The sequence below is a fragment of the Terrapene carolina genome, unplaced genomic scaffold (assembly GCF_002925995.2).
Source record: "Terrapene carolina triunguis isolate 2854851 unplaced genomic scaffold, T_m_triunguis-2.0 Scaffold51126, whole genome shotgun sequence".
Lineage (NCBI taxonomy): Eukaryota > Metazoa > Chordata > Testudines > Emydidae > Terrapene > Terrapene triunguis.
In genome coordinates, this window is record NW_020715477.1 from 29,486 (window position 1) to 46,383 (window position 16,898).

At 51.3% G+C, this 16,898-nt stretch overlaps 2 protein-coding genes across 2 annotated transcripts in view; both read left to right on the forward strand.

The window, feature by feature from the left end:
- Positions 1–618: 618 nt before the first annotated feature.
- LOC113405821 (allograft inflammatory factor 1-like) lies at positions 619–2,020 on the forward strand (the record flags this gene model as incomplete). Its single annotated transcript, XM_026647078.2, has 4 exons — positions 619–685; positions 899–940; positions 1,305–1,467; positions 1,802–2,020. Coding segments are annotated over 4 exons (360 nt in total), but the record flags the coding sequence as incomplete, so codon positions are not given.
- Positions 2,021–8,457: 6,437 nt separating this feature from the next.
- Positions 8,458–16,898, forward strand: part of LOC113405820 (protein PRRC2A-like) — a gene marked incomplete at its 3' end in the record, with an annotated part of 13,874 nt that continues 5,433 nt past the window's right edge. The window contains exons 1-2 of the mRNA XM_026647077.1: positions 8,458–8,638; positions 16,579–16,751. Of these exons, the coding sequence (XP_026502862.1) occupies positions 16,640–16,751 (112 nt within the window). The remainder of the gene's footprint in view (positions 8,639–16,578; positions 16,752–16,898) is intronic.

Sequence of the window (16,898 nt, forward strand, 5' to 3'; positions counted from 1 at the left end):
CCCAGCCACACTCCCCTGTCAGCATTCACAGACCACAGTAAGAACAGACCCAGTTCGTCACATGGTGTCACAGCCAGCTCGTGATGTCGGGGGGGGGGATGTTACGAGGCTCCGGTGTCACTCACCGCAGGCTGTGATGTCACTGCGACATGTGATGTCATGTCCTGAGCCAGGCAGCATCACCCCGGTGCGTGATGATGTCACGCTTGGCACCCTGTGATGTCATACACAGGGGGCTGTGATGTCATACGGCTGTGAGGTCACCCACCCGGGATTCTTGTGACCTCACGTGCCAGTCATTACGAGGTGACAGGGGTGTGATGTCATAAGCCGGGGTGATGTCAGCAGGCTCTGATGTCACACACGGATTCCTGTTATGTCATACTCAGACTGCTGTGATGTCAGGGTTGTGAGGTCACCCGCAGATAATGGTGATGTCATGAGCACGGCACTGATATCACCCACTGAGGTCCTCTGACCCCCCCACGCCACTGCCCACCACCATGGGGCTGCCCCCCAAGCTCCGCCCCCAACCGAGCCCCCGCTCTCTGCCCCCAACACGGTCCCCTCTTCCTACCCAGCTCCGCCCCCAACCCAGCCCCGTCTCTCTGACCCCAGGAATTCCTGGATGACCCCAAATACAGCACAGACGAAGACCTGCCGGAGAAGCTGGAGGCCTTCAAGAGTGAGTGACGCCCGAGGGGCGGACGGGGGCTCATTTGGGGTGGGGCCAAGTCGCCTGAGGGCTGAGGGGGAGACCAGGGGTCCCAGGCCCCCTGCGGGTGGGGGGCAGCAGGTGCCAGGGGGCTGGTGATGGGGCAACGCCCCTGAGAGTGTGGGGGAGCGGGGGCCCCGAGTGCCTCTGTCTAATCCTCTTGTCCGTCCGTCCCTCCTGCAGAGAAATACATGGAGTTCGACCTCAACGGGGAGGGGGACATCGGTGAGTTCCCGTGTGCGAGCGTGTGTGTGTGAATGTGCGTGTGTGTGCATGTGCGTGTGTGAGCATGTTTGTGTGTGTGCGAGCGTGTGCAACCGTGTGTGTGTACAAGCATGTGTGTGCAAGCATGTGCGTGTGAGCGTGTGCGAGCATGAGCACGTGCGGACGTATGTGTGCGAGTGTGTTTGTGCGAACGTGTGGGAGCGTGTGCGAGTGTGTGTGTGTGCGTGCAAGCATGGGTGTGTGTGCGACTGTGTGCGTGTGCGCGAGTGTGGGTGCGTGCGAGTGAGCATGTGTGCGTGTGCGAGCGTGTGTGTGCGAGCGTGGGCGTGTCCCCGCTGGCCCCCTGATCTCTGCTCCCCCCCAGACATCATGGCTCTGAAGCGGATGCTGGAGAAGCTGGGGGCGGCCAAGACCCACCTGGAGCTGAAGAAAATGATCACGGAGGTGACGGGCGGCCAGGGCGAGACCATCAGCTACCGGGACTTCGTCCGCATGATGCTGGGCAAGCGCTCGGCCATCTTCAAACTGTGAGCACCCCTCACTCCCGACCCGCAGCCCCGGGATCCCCGCCCAGCCGGCACCCCTCACTCCCGACCCGCAGCCCCGGGACCCCCGCCCAGCCGGCGCCCCTCACTCCCGACCCGCAGCCCCCGTCCCCCCTGTCCCCGCAGCCCGGCCGGCGCCCCTCACTCCCGACCTGCAGCCCCCGTCCCCCCTGTATCCCCCGCCCGGCCGATGCCCCTCACTCCCGACCCGCAGCCCCCGTCCCCCCTGCCTCCCCAGCCCGGCCGGCGCCCCTCACTCCCGACCCGCAGCCCCTGGGTCCCCCTGTCGTTCACCCCGTCTCCGTCCCCCCCGCAGGATCCTGATGTATGAAGACAAAGCCAAGGAGAAGGAGGAGAAGCCAGCCGGCCCCCCAGCCAAAAGGGCCATCACTGACCTCCCCTAGCTGACCCCGGCGCCCCCCCTCCGGGGAGCTGTTGGGGGCCCCGGGCAGGGAGCTTCTGCATCCCTGCTCTGGGGTTCCCCTGGTTCATGTCGCTGCTGGAAACCAAGCCACTAACAACGTCCGTGGGGGGGCAGGGGGGCAGCACCCAGGCTGGGGGCAGGGTTGGGATGGCTGGGGGGTGCAGTTTTGCCAGACCCACTAGGGGGCAGCACATCGGGGGAGCCTGGGGGGCAGGTCCTGGGGGAGGCTGGTTTTGCAGGGGGGCCCTGGGGGCCAGAGCTGAGCCCCCCCTCAGTTCACCTCGACATGTCCCCTGGGCTGAGGATCGTGACCTCTTCCCCCCCCCCCCGCGCCCTCTTTGGCCCTAGCTCCTAACTCCCGCCAACCCTGCAAAGGATTCTGGGATTGTCAGACCTTATCACACCTCCCCTATGACTCCCGCCAACCCTGCAAAGGATTCTGGGATTGATAGACCTTGTCACACACAGGACCCCCCCCCCCACATGACATATGCTAAGCCTGCAAAGGATTCTGGGATTGCCCCTCCCCCCATGCCAGACTCACGCCAACCCCACAAAGGTTTCTGGGCCAGCCAAGGCGGGGGAGGTTAAAGGTCGAGAGCCCCTTGGCACTCATGGGGTCGGTGTGAGGGGTGAAAGGTCGGGGGTCACAGGGGGTGACCCATACGTGCGGCACTGTCAATAAAGGCCTCTTAATGACCCTGCTGTTGCCTGGTGGTTTCTATGGGGGGGGTCACTGATCATGGGGGGAGCATGATGTCATCCCCAGCCAATCAGGAGCCTCCAGGCAGGTGCAATGGGGATAGAAGTCTCTGATTGGCCAGGAAGTGGGTGAGTTGGGCTTTTCCGCCCGGGTGGAATGATCCATTAGCAGCGGAGGTGGGAATGTCCCATTATAGAGGGGAAGTGGGGGTGCCTTCCAGTGGAATGGCCCATTATAGCCGGGGGGGGGCGGTGGGTTGGGATGGAATGTACCATTATAGAAGGGTGGGAGGTATCTCCTGATGGAAAGGTCCATTATAGCAACATAGAATGGGAAGGGCCCTCGAGAGGTGTCTGGTCCGGTCCCCTGCACTCAGGGCAGGACTCAGTATTATCTAGACCAGGGGAGGGCGAACCGGCACCACATCCCTGCGGCCCTGGGGGGAGGGGACAGAGGGCTCTGTGCGCCGCCCTCGCCTGCAGGCACCGCCCCTGCAGCTCCCATTGGCCGAGAATGGGGACCTGCGGCCAATGGGAGCTTCGGGGGTGGTACTCGCAGGCGAGGGCCTCACCCCACCCCCAGGGGCCACTGCCGGACATGCTGGCCACCTCCGGGAGCGGCACAGGGCCAGGGCAGGCAGGGAGCCTGCCTTAGCCCCCCTGCACGCCCTGCCACCCCGGAGCCGCTCCAGGTAAGCAGTGCCGGGCCGGAGCCTGCACCCCGAACCCCTCCTGCACCAAACCCCCTGCCGCAGGCCCTCCTGCACCCCGCTCCCCTGCCCTGAGCCCCCTCCTGCACCCCACCCACACCCCAACCCCCTGCCCTACATTCATGGCCCTGCATACGATTTCCCCACCCAGATGTGGCCCTTGGGCCAAAAAGTTTGCCCACCCCTGATCTAGACCATCCCTGACAGGTGTTTGTCCAACCTGCTCTTAAAAATCCCCAATGACAGAGATTCCACAACCTCCCTAGCCAATTTATTCCAGTGCTTAATCACCCTGACAGTTAGGAAGTTTTTCTTAATGTCCAACCTAAACCTCCCTTGTTGCAATTTAAGCCCATTGCTTCTTGTCCTGTCCTCAGAGGTTAATGAGAACAATTTACCTCCCTTCTCCTTGTAACAACCTTTTATGTACTTGAAAACTGTTCTCATGTCCCCTCTCAGTCTTCTCTTCTCCAGACTAAACAAACCCAGTTCTTTCAATCTGCCCTCATAGCTCATGTTTTCTAGACCTTTCATCATTTTTGTTGCTCTTCCCTGGACTTTCTCCAATTTGTCCACATCTTTCTTGAAACATGGCACCCAGAACTGGACACAACACTCCAGTTGAGGCCTAATCAGTGTGGAGTAGAGCAGGAGAATGACTTCTCGTGTCTTGCTTACAACACTCCTGCTAATGCAGCCCAGAATGATGTTCGCTTTTTTTACAACAGTGTTACACTGTTGACTCATATTTAGCTCTTGGTCCACTCTGACCCCAGATCCCTTTCCACAGTACTCCTTTCTAGGCAGCTATTGCCCATTTGTTCTTATTGAATTTCATCCTATTTATTTCAGACCATTTCTCCAGTTTTGTCCTGATCATTTTGAATTTTAATCCTATCCTCCAAAGCACTCACAACCCCTCCCAGCTCGGTATCATCCACACACTTTATCAGTGGACTCTCTCTGCCATTATCTAAAACATTGATGAAGATATTGAACAGAACCAGACCCAGAACCGATCCCTGCGGGACCCCACTCGTTATGTCCTTCCAGCGTCACTGTGACCCACTGAGAACTACTCTCTGGGAACGGTTTTCCAACCGGTTCCAAACCCACCTTATAATAGCTCCATCGAGGTTGTATTTCCCTAGTTTGTTTAGAAGAAGGTCACTCGAGACAGTATCAAAAGCCTCACTAAAGTCCAGATATCCCACGTCTCCTGCTTCCCCCTACGCACGAGGCTTGTGACCCTGTCACAGAAAGCTTTCAGGCTGGTCTGACACACTTTGTTCTTGACAAACCCACGCTGACCGTTACTTATCACCTCATTATCTTCTAGATGTATGCAAATTGATTGCTTAATTATTTGCTTCATTATCTTTCCAGGTATAGAAGTTAAGCTGACTGGTCTGTAATTCCCCGGTTTGTCTTTATTTCCCTTTTTATAGCTGGGTACTAGATGTGCCCTTTTCCAGTCTTCTGGAATCTGTCCCACCTTCCAGGACTTTTCAAAGATAATCGCTAATGGCTCAGATATTTCCTCAGTCACTCCTTGAGTATTCTAGGATGCATTTCATCAGGCCCTGGTGAGCTGAAGACATCTAACTTGTCTAAGTAATTTTTGACTTGTTCTTTCCCTATTTTAGCCTCTGATCCTACCTCATTTTCACTGGCATTCACTATGTTAGACGTCCAATCATCACCAGCCTTCTTGGTGAAAACCGAAACAAAGAAGACATAAGCACCTCTGCCATTTCCACATTTTCTGTTATTGTCTTTCCCCCCTCACTGAGTAACGGGCCTACTCTGTCCTTGGTCTTCCTCTGGCTTCTAATGTATTTGTAGAATGTTTTCTTGTTATCCTTCATGTCTCTAGCTAGTTTGATCTCCTTTTGTGCCTTGGCCTTTCTAATTTTGTCCCTACAGACTTGTGTTATTTGTTTATATTCCTCCTTTGTAATTTGGCCTATTTTGCACTTTCTGAAGGACTCTTTTTTGAGTTTTAGATCACTGAAGATCTCCTGGTTACGCCAGGCTGGTCTCTTGCCAGACTTCCGTCTTTCCTACGCGGTGGGGTAGTTTGCTCTTGTGCCCTCAGTAACGTCCCTTTGAAATACTGCCGACTGTCTTCAGCTGTTTTCTCCTTAGACTTGCTTCCCGTGGGATCTGACCTGCCAACTCCCTGAGTTTGCTAACGCCTGCCGCCTTGAAACCCATGGTCTGTGTTGTGCTGTTCTCCCGCCTACGAATCACCAACTCGACCATTCCAGGGTCACGTCCACGCTCCAATTCTCAATGATAACGGGGTATAGAACATTCCATGATAGGATGGGGGTGTCGTGAATTATAGGGGGCATTGGAATGTTCCATTATAGCGGGGATGGGGGTGTTAGAATGGCCCATTATAGGTGGAACATTCCATTTTGGAGGGTAGAGGGGTGTCTCCTTGTGGAAGGGCCTATTATCTCCGGGGAGGTGGGCTAGTTCCTGATGGCATGACCCAGATGAGGGAGAGTGGCACAGTCCATTTAATGGGGAGGCGGAATGGTGGAATAGTCCATTACAGCAATCCCGGGAGGGTGCCACTGCGAGGAACTGTCTATTATAGCAAGTGGACTTGAAACATCCCATGATTATATGGAGGGGGAGTCTCCCAGTGGAATGGTCCATTATATTTGTAAGTAAATGTGGTTGAGTATCAGAGGGGTAGCCGTGTTAGTCTGAGTCTGTAAAAAGCAACAGAGGGTCCTGTGGCACCTTTAAGACTAACAGAAGTATAGGGAGCATAAGCTTTCGTGGGTAAGAACCTCACTTCTTCAGATGCAAGTAATGGAAATCTCCAGAGGCAGGTATAAATCAGTGTGGAGATAACGAGGTTAGTTCAATCAAGGAGGGTGAGGTGCTCTGCTAGCAGTAGAGGTGTGAACACCGAGGGAGGAGAAACTGCTTCTGTAGTTGGATAGCCATTCACAGTCTTTGTTTAATCCTGATCTGATGGTGTCAAATTTGCAAATGAACTGGAGCTCAGCAGTTTCTCTTTGGAGTCTGGTCCTGAAGTTTTTTTGCTGTAAGATGGCTACCTTAACATCTGCTATTGTGTGGCCAGGGAGGTTAAAGTGTTCTCCTACAGGTTTTTGTATATTGCCATTCCTGATATCTGACTTGTGTCCATTTATCCTCTTGCGTAGTGACTGTCCAGTTTGGCCAATGTACATAGCAGAGGGGCATTGCTGGCACATGATGGCATATATAACGTTGGTGGACGTGCAGGTGAATGAGCCGGTGATGTTGTAGCTGATCTGGTTAGGTCCTGTGATAGTGCTGCTGGTGCAGATATGTGGGCAGAGTTGGCATCGAGGTTTGTTGCATGGGTTGGTTCCTGAGTTAGAGTTGTTATGGTGCGGTGCGTGGTTGCTGGTGAGAATATGCTTAAGGTTGGCGGGTTGTCTGTGGGCGAGGACTGGCCTGCCTCCCAAGGTCTGTGAAAGTGAGGGATCATTGTCCAGGATGGGATGTGGTTGGAACTTCTCATTGTAATGGGGAGGTGCCTCTCCAGGTGGAATGGTCCATTATAGCAGGTGGGATTGGAACATCACATTATAATAACGAAGGGGAGTGTCATGGTGAAATAGTCCTTTATCATTATTGGAGGGGGGGTTGGAATATCCCATTGTACTATGTGGGTGCGGGGGGGTCTCCCAGTGGGACATTTCATGATGGCAGGGCAGGTGTCTATGGCCTGGTCAGGATTAGTCTACAATACATAAACCCCCCCTCAGCCTTCCCCTGCCTGGATTCTCCACCCCCCACCCCGTTCAATGGAGTATGCCCTAATAAACCTCCTCCTTTTCCAGGAGACCCTCCTCTTGGGAATAAATTATGCAAATGATACTGCCCCTCTCCGAAAGGTGCATATTTGCATAAATTATGCAAGCAAAGATTCTCTTATTTACATAATTTGCCTTAGGACACCGCCCCCATTGTTACATAAATTATGCAGATAGAAAAAACTGTTAATGGCCCCCTTTGATTTTTCAAAACCCATGTTAATTACAGGCCCTCCCACACGCACACTGCATTCCAGCTGGTCCCCGCCTCCTTTCCAATAAATTGTTCAAATCAACTGATTTTCTTATGCCAGAAGCCACGCCCCTTATGCAGATGAGGACATTAAATTACCTCAATGGCATTACATCACAATCCAGGATTTATGCAAATTAGAAGGATCTCCAGGTATTAGCCCAGAAGCCTCTTATATTTTGCATACATTATGCTAATGAGCAAAGCGCTCCCTATGCCCCTAGTTCATTACATCTCTGTTTATGCAAATGAACAGACCCTCCAAATAATCCAGTTTTAGTGTGGGTGGGTTGCACGTTAGGTACATGAACATAACCACTAAATAACCCTGGTTAATTATAATTACACCACTAGCCTAGGCTGCCTTGTAGAAGTTATGCAAATGAACAGAAGCCCTTAAGCACACCTCGTTTTATTTTATCAATAGCCACTCTCCTAGTGCATAAATTATGCAAATATAAAAGAGCTTAATTTGATACCAGGAACCTCCTTCCCTTCGCAGGCATTATGCAAATGAGAGACAAACTCACAAGACTTCTGCTGGACCACAAACCTCTCCTCTTTTGCATAAATTATGCAAAAGAGAAAGCGTCGGAAACGTCAGCTTTCAGAGTAGCAGCCGTGTTAGTCTGTATCCGCAAAAAGAACAGGAGTACTTGTGGCACCTTAGAGACTAACAAATTTATTAGAGCATAACCTTTCCGAAGAAGTGGGTTGTAGCCCACGAAAGCTTATGCTCTAATAAATTTGTTAGTCTCTAAGGTGCCACAAGTACTCCTGTTCTTTTTGCGAAACGTCAGCCGCAATCCAAAAGCTCCGCCCTTTTGCATAAATTATGCAAATCACAAACAACCCCCTAAAGGCCACTATTCCATCCTGCAAGAATCCCCACCGCTTCTGCATAAATTAGGCAAATTTTTCAGCCCCGTGCCAATGCTGTGGCCCTGGGAAGCCCCGCCCCCTTCCTATTGACCTTTCTCCGCCCCCTCCCAGACCCTAGCCCCGCCCTTACGCAGCGTGGGGGCGTGGCCTCTCCTGCGCCGCCGGGGCCTGGGACCCGGATGGCCGTTTAGTCGGTGCCGAGACGCCGAGGCTCCCACATCGGGCCCTGGAAAAAAAAAAAAAAAAAGGGGGGGGGGGGACCCGCCGTAATCCGCATCCATCCTCCGCCTGACGCCCCCATCCGCTCTCGGGAAGCCCGTATCCGGATAGAGCGGACCGAGCCCGATCCGAAGAGGTGGGTATCGACCCGGTTCCGACCCACTGGGCTCGGCTCTCAGCCCCTAGAAAGGGGGCGGGGGGGGAGACGGCTCGGCTCGAGCCGGTAGAACGTTCAGGCCTCCGCCATCTTGTTTCCAGCCCTCTCCTTCTCCCTCCCCCCCCATCTTCATCCACATCCATCCGCCCCTCGGGGGCCCCCATCTTCCCCCCTGGACCCCCCCATCCCCTCCCAAATCGCTTCCACTACCACCTCCAGGGGCCATTTGCCCCATGGGGGGGCGTCTGGGGTCACTAACCCACCCCAATACAGAGCCTCAGAGAGGAGGGTTCAAGTGACTGTTGAGGGGGGAGTAGTGCCCCCACAATTCCCCAAAACGTGTCCCCCCTGGGGTGTGGGCTCCATGAGGGGTCACCATGGGGTGTATGCAGTGGGGGGCCTGGATCCCCTTGCACCCCCCTTTTGGCCCCAGAATTTCAAAGCCACTGAAGCTACCCCACAAGTTTAAAGGGGAATGGGGGGTTAATGGGGTTTTGGGGTGAGGGTATCAGGGGGGGCTGGGCAGGTGGGGAGAGACGGGGTGAAGGCTGCTGTCACCCCCTTCTCCCCCATGGCTGTCAATTTTACCCCCACGATTCAACCCACTGCAAAAATCCTGCCCGCTCTTTGTGGGGTCCCGGCACATTTGTAGGAGCGGTCTTGGGGTACCACAGAAATCTGGGGTCCGTGGGGATGCCTGGGCAAGGGGTGAATCTCATTGTTCTTTCTCTGTTTCCCTAAAAAAAAAAAAAAAATCAACCCCACGGAACACCTCAGCGCTCATTTTGGGGGGGCTTTTGATGCTACTATTGGGGTGACTGTGAATTTTGGGGTGCACGTTGATGCCAGAGCAGGGCTGCGTCTTAGTGAACCCGCTGCTTTGGGGGAAAAAATCAAAGCCACTGTAAAAACCTCATCTGTATTTCTGGGGTGGCATTGTTTCATGTATTGGGGTATTGTTGAGATTTGGGGGGAGTCAATCAGGGCTAATTAAATCCCTTTTCATTCTTTCTATAGCACCCTAAAGTATTTAAGTCACTGCCAAAAACCCAGCCCACTTTTGCGGGGGGTAAGACAAAAATTCTCATGGAAATAATGGTCTGTCATTGAAATGTGGGGTGCATGCTGGTGGCAGATCAGGGGTGCCATTTAATTTCTCTCTTTCCCTCCTGTTATTTAAAGTGGCACCCTGAATTCATCTGAAAAACCCCATCTACGCTAGTGAGATGGTACTGAAATTTGGGGTGCATGCCTGTTGATCTCGTGGAAACCTCCTTTTCCTTTCAACGACACCTGAGAAAAATCTTAAACCGCTGTAAAAAAAAAAAAAAATACAACTAAACCCCAATTTTGGGGTAATAGACAACTTTCCTCATTCTGGGGTGTTGGTTTAGGACACAACAGGGGGGTGGATCTAAATGAACCCCCTCCTTTCTTGGCAGCGCCCTCGTATTTTTAAATTACTGGGGGTGGGGGGGAATCCAGTCCCACATTTTCAGGCTGCTGGAAATCGGGGTATTGCTGAAATCTGGGTAGGGGAAGGTGATTATGAAGCAGGGGGGAGCTTTTCCTAATTTTCCCCACCCTAAAAATATTCCATTGCAATGGAAGGAGAAAATATGGGGTGCTCATAGTAGAATAGGGTGTGAATTAGCCAGTAGTTTGATACCACCCTAAAAAAATAAACCATTGGCAATTTAAATGATAATCATGGTGGTGTGGAGATTTGGGGGTGTATTTTGGTGGTGGTGTGTAGCTTTACCCCTACAAACCCGTCAGTCCCTCCTTTAAAATGATATCGGGGTGATTCACATTTGGGGTGTGGTGACGGGATGAAGGAAGGTCTGGGTATCACCCCCCCCAGAAATAAGCCCCAATAACCAAAAAAAATAAAAATCCACATGGATGTTCATTTGGGGAGGGGGGGTGCTGCCGTTTTGGGGTGGTCAATTTGAACTCTACCCTATATTTCAGCACCGCCCTACACCTACCAGTTGAATGCAGCAATCACAGATTCACTATTAGTCTGTGATTAGGGTGGGAATCAGCGGGTTTGTGTTGGTTTTGGGGGCTGGATTCTTATTTTACTTCTCTTTCTTACCCCGTAATTATCCTTTTCTCATAAAGAACGTTTAGGGCTAATATCATTGAATTTGGGGAGGTATATACGAGGTGGAATCGAAATACTACCCCACCCCTTTATAATGCCAACTCAGGCTTCAGCAGCTACATTATTTATATTCAGTCATTATCTGATTTATTTTTTTAAAATTATGTTGAAAGTGAAATTTGGGGCGTGGAGGGGATTCGGTCTTGATTTTTTTATTTTAAACTAGGAAAGAAGTAAAATAAGAGAGATCTGTGTGAATTATTAATAAATAGCCATTTAGCGTTAGAAAGCCAGTACATTTTGGGGCTGTGGAGTTGGTAATTTAAATAAAAAGGAGAGAATATAATAAAGAATGCATACCGTGCTGTGTGTACTGTAGGACTAATAATACAGAGTGAACTGAAATCCCTGACCATTATGTGGGCGTTTAAAAGATGGGGGAGCGAAGGGGGGAAGGTGGGGTTGGTATCCCTCGCTATTTTATTTTCGTTAAAATGTGGGTGTGCACAGTCGTCACCATATTTTGTGTTGTCTTTCTCGTGACACTCTGGAGGGCTGGGGCAGCACCGAAGAATCACGGTTAATTTGGCAGCATGCTTAGGGTTAGAAGAAAATTAGGAATGGGGGGAAAGGAAGCAGCTGAAATGATGGGTGGGGTCTTCTGATTTGCATGGTCCAGGCAATGTCGACATCGGTGAGGTGTCTGACATCTAACGATGAATTGAACAGTCCGTATCTGTGTATCATGGCGACTCTCCAATTAAGGCTGGGGGTCTCTTACCCCCCTGGAATTTATGATGCAAAAACATTCATGAATTCAATCATCGTCAAGGTTTTAAGAGGCCTCCCCAGGAGTATGCCGGTGGCGCTCTACCAAAGACAATGCTAAATTAATAAACCATTCGAAATGAACAGACATTATAATGAACTAACCCCCCGCTAGAGCTGTATTTGTGTATTGACATCAGGGACCACCCTGGTTATGCTGATGAATGCCAGATCCGAATGGTTTATTAATTCCATCTGCAGTGATATTCAGAATAACCGGCTCTCTGTACACTTATTGTTACCCGACGACACCAGGACGTTTTGCTGAGTTGTGAATGGATCCCCTTTTTGTGGGGGTGACGGGAAAATTATTCCTAGGGGAATCTTTATTTTCGTCTCCCTGCAGTGCTCATGATGGAGCATCCGTAATGTAGCCAAATTTCTACGTTTCGTGGTAGGGAACTAAATGTATACCATCGCTGCAAAGAGACCGGAGGAAGAATTCTGATTTACCTGTAAGTAAGGCCAGGAGAGATCGTTAAACCTTCCCTTTAATTACTAGATAAATAATCCACGACTATTAGCACGCATCATCTCTCTTAGAGAGGCCCCCAAATTACACTTATTCTAAAGCTCCATACACTGTTCGAGGGGCAGCCGATGTTACGTGTGACTGGAATGGGCCCTTTAAAAAGAAAATCCGTCATTTGAATGATCAACATTTGTGCAAAGAACCGGACACCTGAATAGCGAGGGTTTGCCTGGTCCCAAAACAAGATTAAAACACAGTATCAGTTGTCACTTTCCCAGCGAGTTCCAGTGGATGCTGCCCTGTTCCCGGATACTTCAGATGTAGCGGGATTGGTGCTTAAAGAAACCCAACCTCTCTGCTTCCTTCTCCGACACCTTCCTTCCATCTGCCAATCAAGTATCTGTAAAATAAAGGTTCTCCCCCCCCCCCCCCCCCCCCAAAAAAAAGGTGTTTTGCCCCTTGATCTCTAAGTAACTTGCAGCCATTTGTGGGAGATAATTGTCATGGCGTTACAATCTTAACACAGGATTTCAAAGATGGGCATTCACACAATACGTGTTAATCCCACGCTGTATCATTCACGCTTTAATTATATATAAATCATGTTAATGTTTTGTATTTTTCGGGATCTAGTGGACACAGCTGTGAATTGGACCAGTTATTAATATTTGTCTTGTTTACTCCTCACTTTATGATGTGATTGTCCTGTTTATCTAACAATATTTGTATTTCACTGTGGTGTTACGTACCAGGTACACTTAATCCTGCCTGGATGGGCTAGATTCTCTCTTCCAGGCCTACGTTTCTGTCGTTCTGTGGTAGTTGTATCCCCTGTTTGTTTGTTAACCATGTATATTGTGTGTGTATATTGCTAACGTTCTGTTTAACAATATTTAACAGGATATTTATTCTGGGTGCATTTTAACCTTTGTTCCTAAGAATATCCTGTATTCTCTTTCTTTCTTAGCCATATTTCTTAACAATATCTTGTATTTCTTAGCCATATTTGGTGTGACATTGTTAACACAAGGTACTGCCAGCCGATAAGAGGCATGCATAGTATTGTTAAGTGTTTTCGTTAAGTGTTTACGCCATGACTGGATTGTTTCCCCTTTAAATCTTAACAATCTTTGTGGCTCTGGATGTCTTGCTAACAAATAGAGAGGTGTGAACAATCCACATACACAATAAGAATTAAAGTGTTTGCAAATACAGGTACACCTCTACCCCCATATATCTCTGTCCTTGGGAGCCAAAAAATCTTACCGCATTATAGGTGAAACCGCATTATATCAAACTTGCTTTGATCTGCCGGAGTGTGCAGCCCTGCCCCCCCGGAGCACTGCTTTATCGCATTATATCCAAATTCGTGTTATATCGGGTCGCGTTATATCGGGGTAGAGGTGTACTGCTCTTGAGACAAAAAAAGCTGCTGTTAAGATTTGGGCCCCACCCCGCGATAATGACCCTTAGCTTTTACCTAGCACTTTCCATGGCTAGCTCTCAAAGTGCTTTACTAAGAAGGGTTAGTGTCCTTCTCCTGAGTTTACAGATGGGGAAACTGAGTCACGGGGAAGTGACTTCCCCTAAGGTCACCCAAGAGGCCAGGACGGAGCTAGTTCAAGGCAGGTGTCCTGAGTCCCTGTCCAGCGCGTTAATCTGCTAGGCCACACGGCTGCCTTTCTGGAAAGAAAATGCAGGATGGTCTTTACAACTACAGAGCAGCGTACATAACCCACCGGAGAAATGAATTAATATTGGGAGCCATTAGGAACACAGAGGCTCGTACTGGTGTCTTTGCGCTGCGTGGGTTATTTACAATCTTTGTATTTATTAAGAGTCTGGCTTTTTTTCCCCCTCCTGTTCTTGACCAGTCGTTTTTTCTTGATTCCTTCCATCCCTCCTCGTTTAACAGCGGTTGATTATTCTGGGTAGATTGTAAGAGGATTGCCTAGATTTCATGTGGATTTGTTTGTGCCCTTCCTTTGTTAATAGTAGTTTTGTTAGCGATAATTCTGGATGCTTTGGCTACACCTCTCCATTAGCAGGATGGTTTTTTGCTAGCGATATTATTTGTTACTTACTCCGTCCAGATTGGATAATTGTTCTTTGTAAGGATTGATTCCTCCCCCCCCCCTTTATTCTTAGGCTATTTTAGGGGTTGTTCTCGGGGTGGATTGTGTTTCTGCTTTTATTTTCTCTGTCACAGGTTCCTGTCCTTCTGCTTCCTTCCCCACCTTCTGAAAATCCAGCCAGGAATTAATTCAGGGCAGAGCAGTGGCCTGTTGTACAGGGAGTCAGACTGAGACTACGTCTTCACTACGGGGGGAGGGGGGGGAGTCGATGTAAGATACGCAAATTCAGTTACGCGAATAGCGTAGCTGAATTCGACATATCCGAGCCGATTTACCCCGCTGTGAGGACAGCGGCAAATCGACCTCCGCGGCTCCCCTGTCGACGGCGCTTACTCCTACCTGTGCTGGTGGAGTAAGAGCGTCGATTCGGGGATCGATTGTCGCGTCCCAACGAGACGCAATAATTCGATCCCCAAGAGATCAATTTCTACCCGCCGATTCAGGCGGGAAGTGAAGACGTAGCCCCAGGCTGAGAGTTATCCTTTCTGGCCTTAATCTGTGAAAATAAGCCCAGCCATCAATATCAGGAGGACCTCCTTGGGGTGTGGCTGTAACATTATCACCTGTCGGTTTGGGGCAGTGGAGTCATGGGTTTTCAGGGACCATTAGATCATCTGCTCTGAGTTTTCCTGTGTCACCCAGGCGAGGGAATCTCACCTGTTCCCCTGGCAGGCTGGAAATCCCAAACGACAGGGTGTGTAATTCTGTTGGCTGTTCCGTTATTCTTTCCCTGACAGTAGCCGCCCCATGGCCTGTGATTTCCAAATCCCATCTCTCTGCGCCATGGATTCTGTCCTCCCCAAACCTCCCCCTAAATTGGTCTGTGCTGGGGGTGGAGGGGAGAGACATCCCTGGTTCTTTTCCCACCACCCCTCCCTTTCCCCCTCATGGCTGCTAAAAGCGGCCAGTTTTATTCCCCCCTTTCCCAGGCCCTCCCAAGGGAGCGCTTGCAGCCTGGCTGGGCTCTGGAGAATTCCTCCCAGCTGCAGCCTCTCTGCCCAGCTGTGTCTTCCGACTCCGGGCTCGGGGTGTTGGCTCAGCCAGGAAGTATGGGGAAATCGGGCGCGGTGATTTCAGAGAGCGAGCGCACAGATTTAGCTTTCGGTTGGAAAGTGCTGCAGATCCCTTGGCGAGACACCGGTCCTGCTTTATAGCAGGGGGGCTGGGAGCCAGGACTCCTGGGTTCTCTCCCCAGCTCTGGGAGGGGAATGGGGGCTGGTGGGTTAGAGCAGGGGGGCTGGGAGCCAGGACTCCTGGGTTCTCTCCCCGGCTCTGGAAGGGGAGTGGGGGTTGGGGGGGGGGGCTGGGGGCCAGGACTCCTGGGTTCTGTCCCTGGCTCTGGGAGGGGAGTGGGGGCTGGTGGGTTAGAGCAGAAGGTTCTCTCCCCAGCTCTGGGAGGGGAATGGAGGCTGGTGGGTTAGAGCTGGGGGGCTGAGATTTCATATGGCTGACTCCAGGCAGCTTTAGGCTGGATTTCCCCATCGCCAGGCACTTGGGGTGAGCTGCCCCTCCTGAAATCCAAGACAGCCCCATCCCATGTCCTCATGCGACCCCAGCGCTGAGCTGGACCCCAGCTGTCAGGGAGACCCTGCGATCCCAGGCGTCTCAGCTGTGCTGAGCTCAGGCTCAGAGGGTGAGTCAAGGACGTGCCCTTAAAGGGGCAGGTGCAGGCACTGAGGATGGAGTGAAACTAACCCCAGGGGTTAGAAACGCTTCCCTTCCCTGCCCCGGGTCTGACCCGGAAGGAAAACACCAACTGCCTCAGGGCCACATTACGCAAGTGGCCCCGTCAGTTTCATCTTCCCTTGTTTGTTTGGAACTACAGAAATACCCCCTCATTCCTGGTTCCCTGTTGTGTGGCCTTGAGGAAGTATGGACTGCATTCAGAGCCAGATCTCCTTCACCCCCCTGTTGTTGTTTATGTTGCAAGGGGAAAGTTTGAAATCCAAAGCAAAATTGCAGCAAAACCTTTCCCAGGGATGCTGGATTGGCTGATCTATTGTTATAACAAACCCTCATGTTCCTGGACTTAAAATAAAAACCATACGGGACTCAACCACTCTCATAAAAAAACAGGGGTCACTTTGTCTGATGCTGTCTCTGTCGTTTTCTTTTTTTAAAATGGTCTCTCGTAGGAAGTGGGTGAGGTGGTTTGTGTGGGACCTAACATAAACACAGAGCTTCAAACCAATTCCCCTTGAAACACCCACTTTCAGCGGAAAGGCAAATTTGTAAAGGTGACAAGGAAACTCGGAAGGGCAGAAAAATGGCAGGATTCCCAGGTCCTGTCCCGGGCTCTAGCTGGGGGGTGGGGTTAGAGGGGGTGGGGCTGGGAGCCAGGACACCTGGGTTCTCACCACTGTCCTCCCTGCAGACAGAGGCACGTTTCGCGAGGCGCCAGGAGGAACCAACGTACTCAATGACCTTCCAGCGCGATGTCAGATCGTTTGGGGCAAACAGCAAAGGGGAAGGATGGAAAAAAGTATTCGTCGCTCAACCTGTTTGATACGTACAAGGGAAAGTCCTTAGAGATTCAGAAACCCACAGGTACAGGCACGAAGGGGCGCTGTGCTGCAGGGAGGGGGCCGTAGGGGGCGCTGTGCTGCAGGGAGGCGGGTGCAGGGGGCCGTAGGGGGCGCTGTGCTGCAGGGAGGCGGGTGCAGGGGGCCGTAGGGGGCGCTGTGCTGCAGGGAG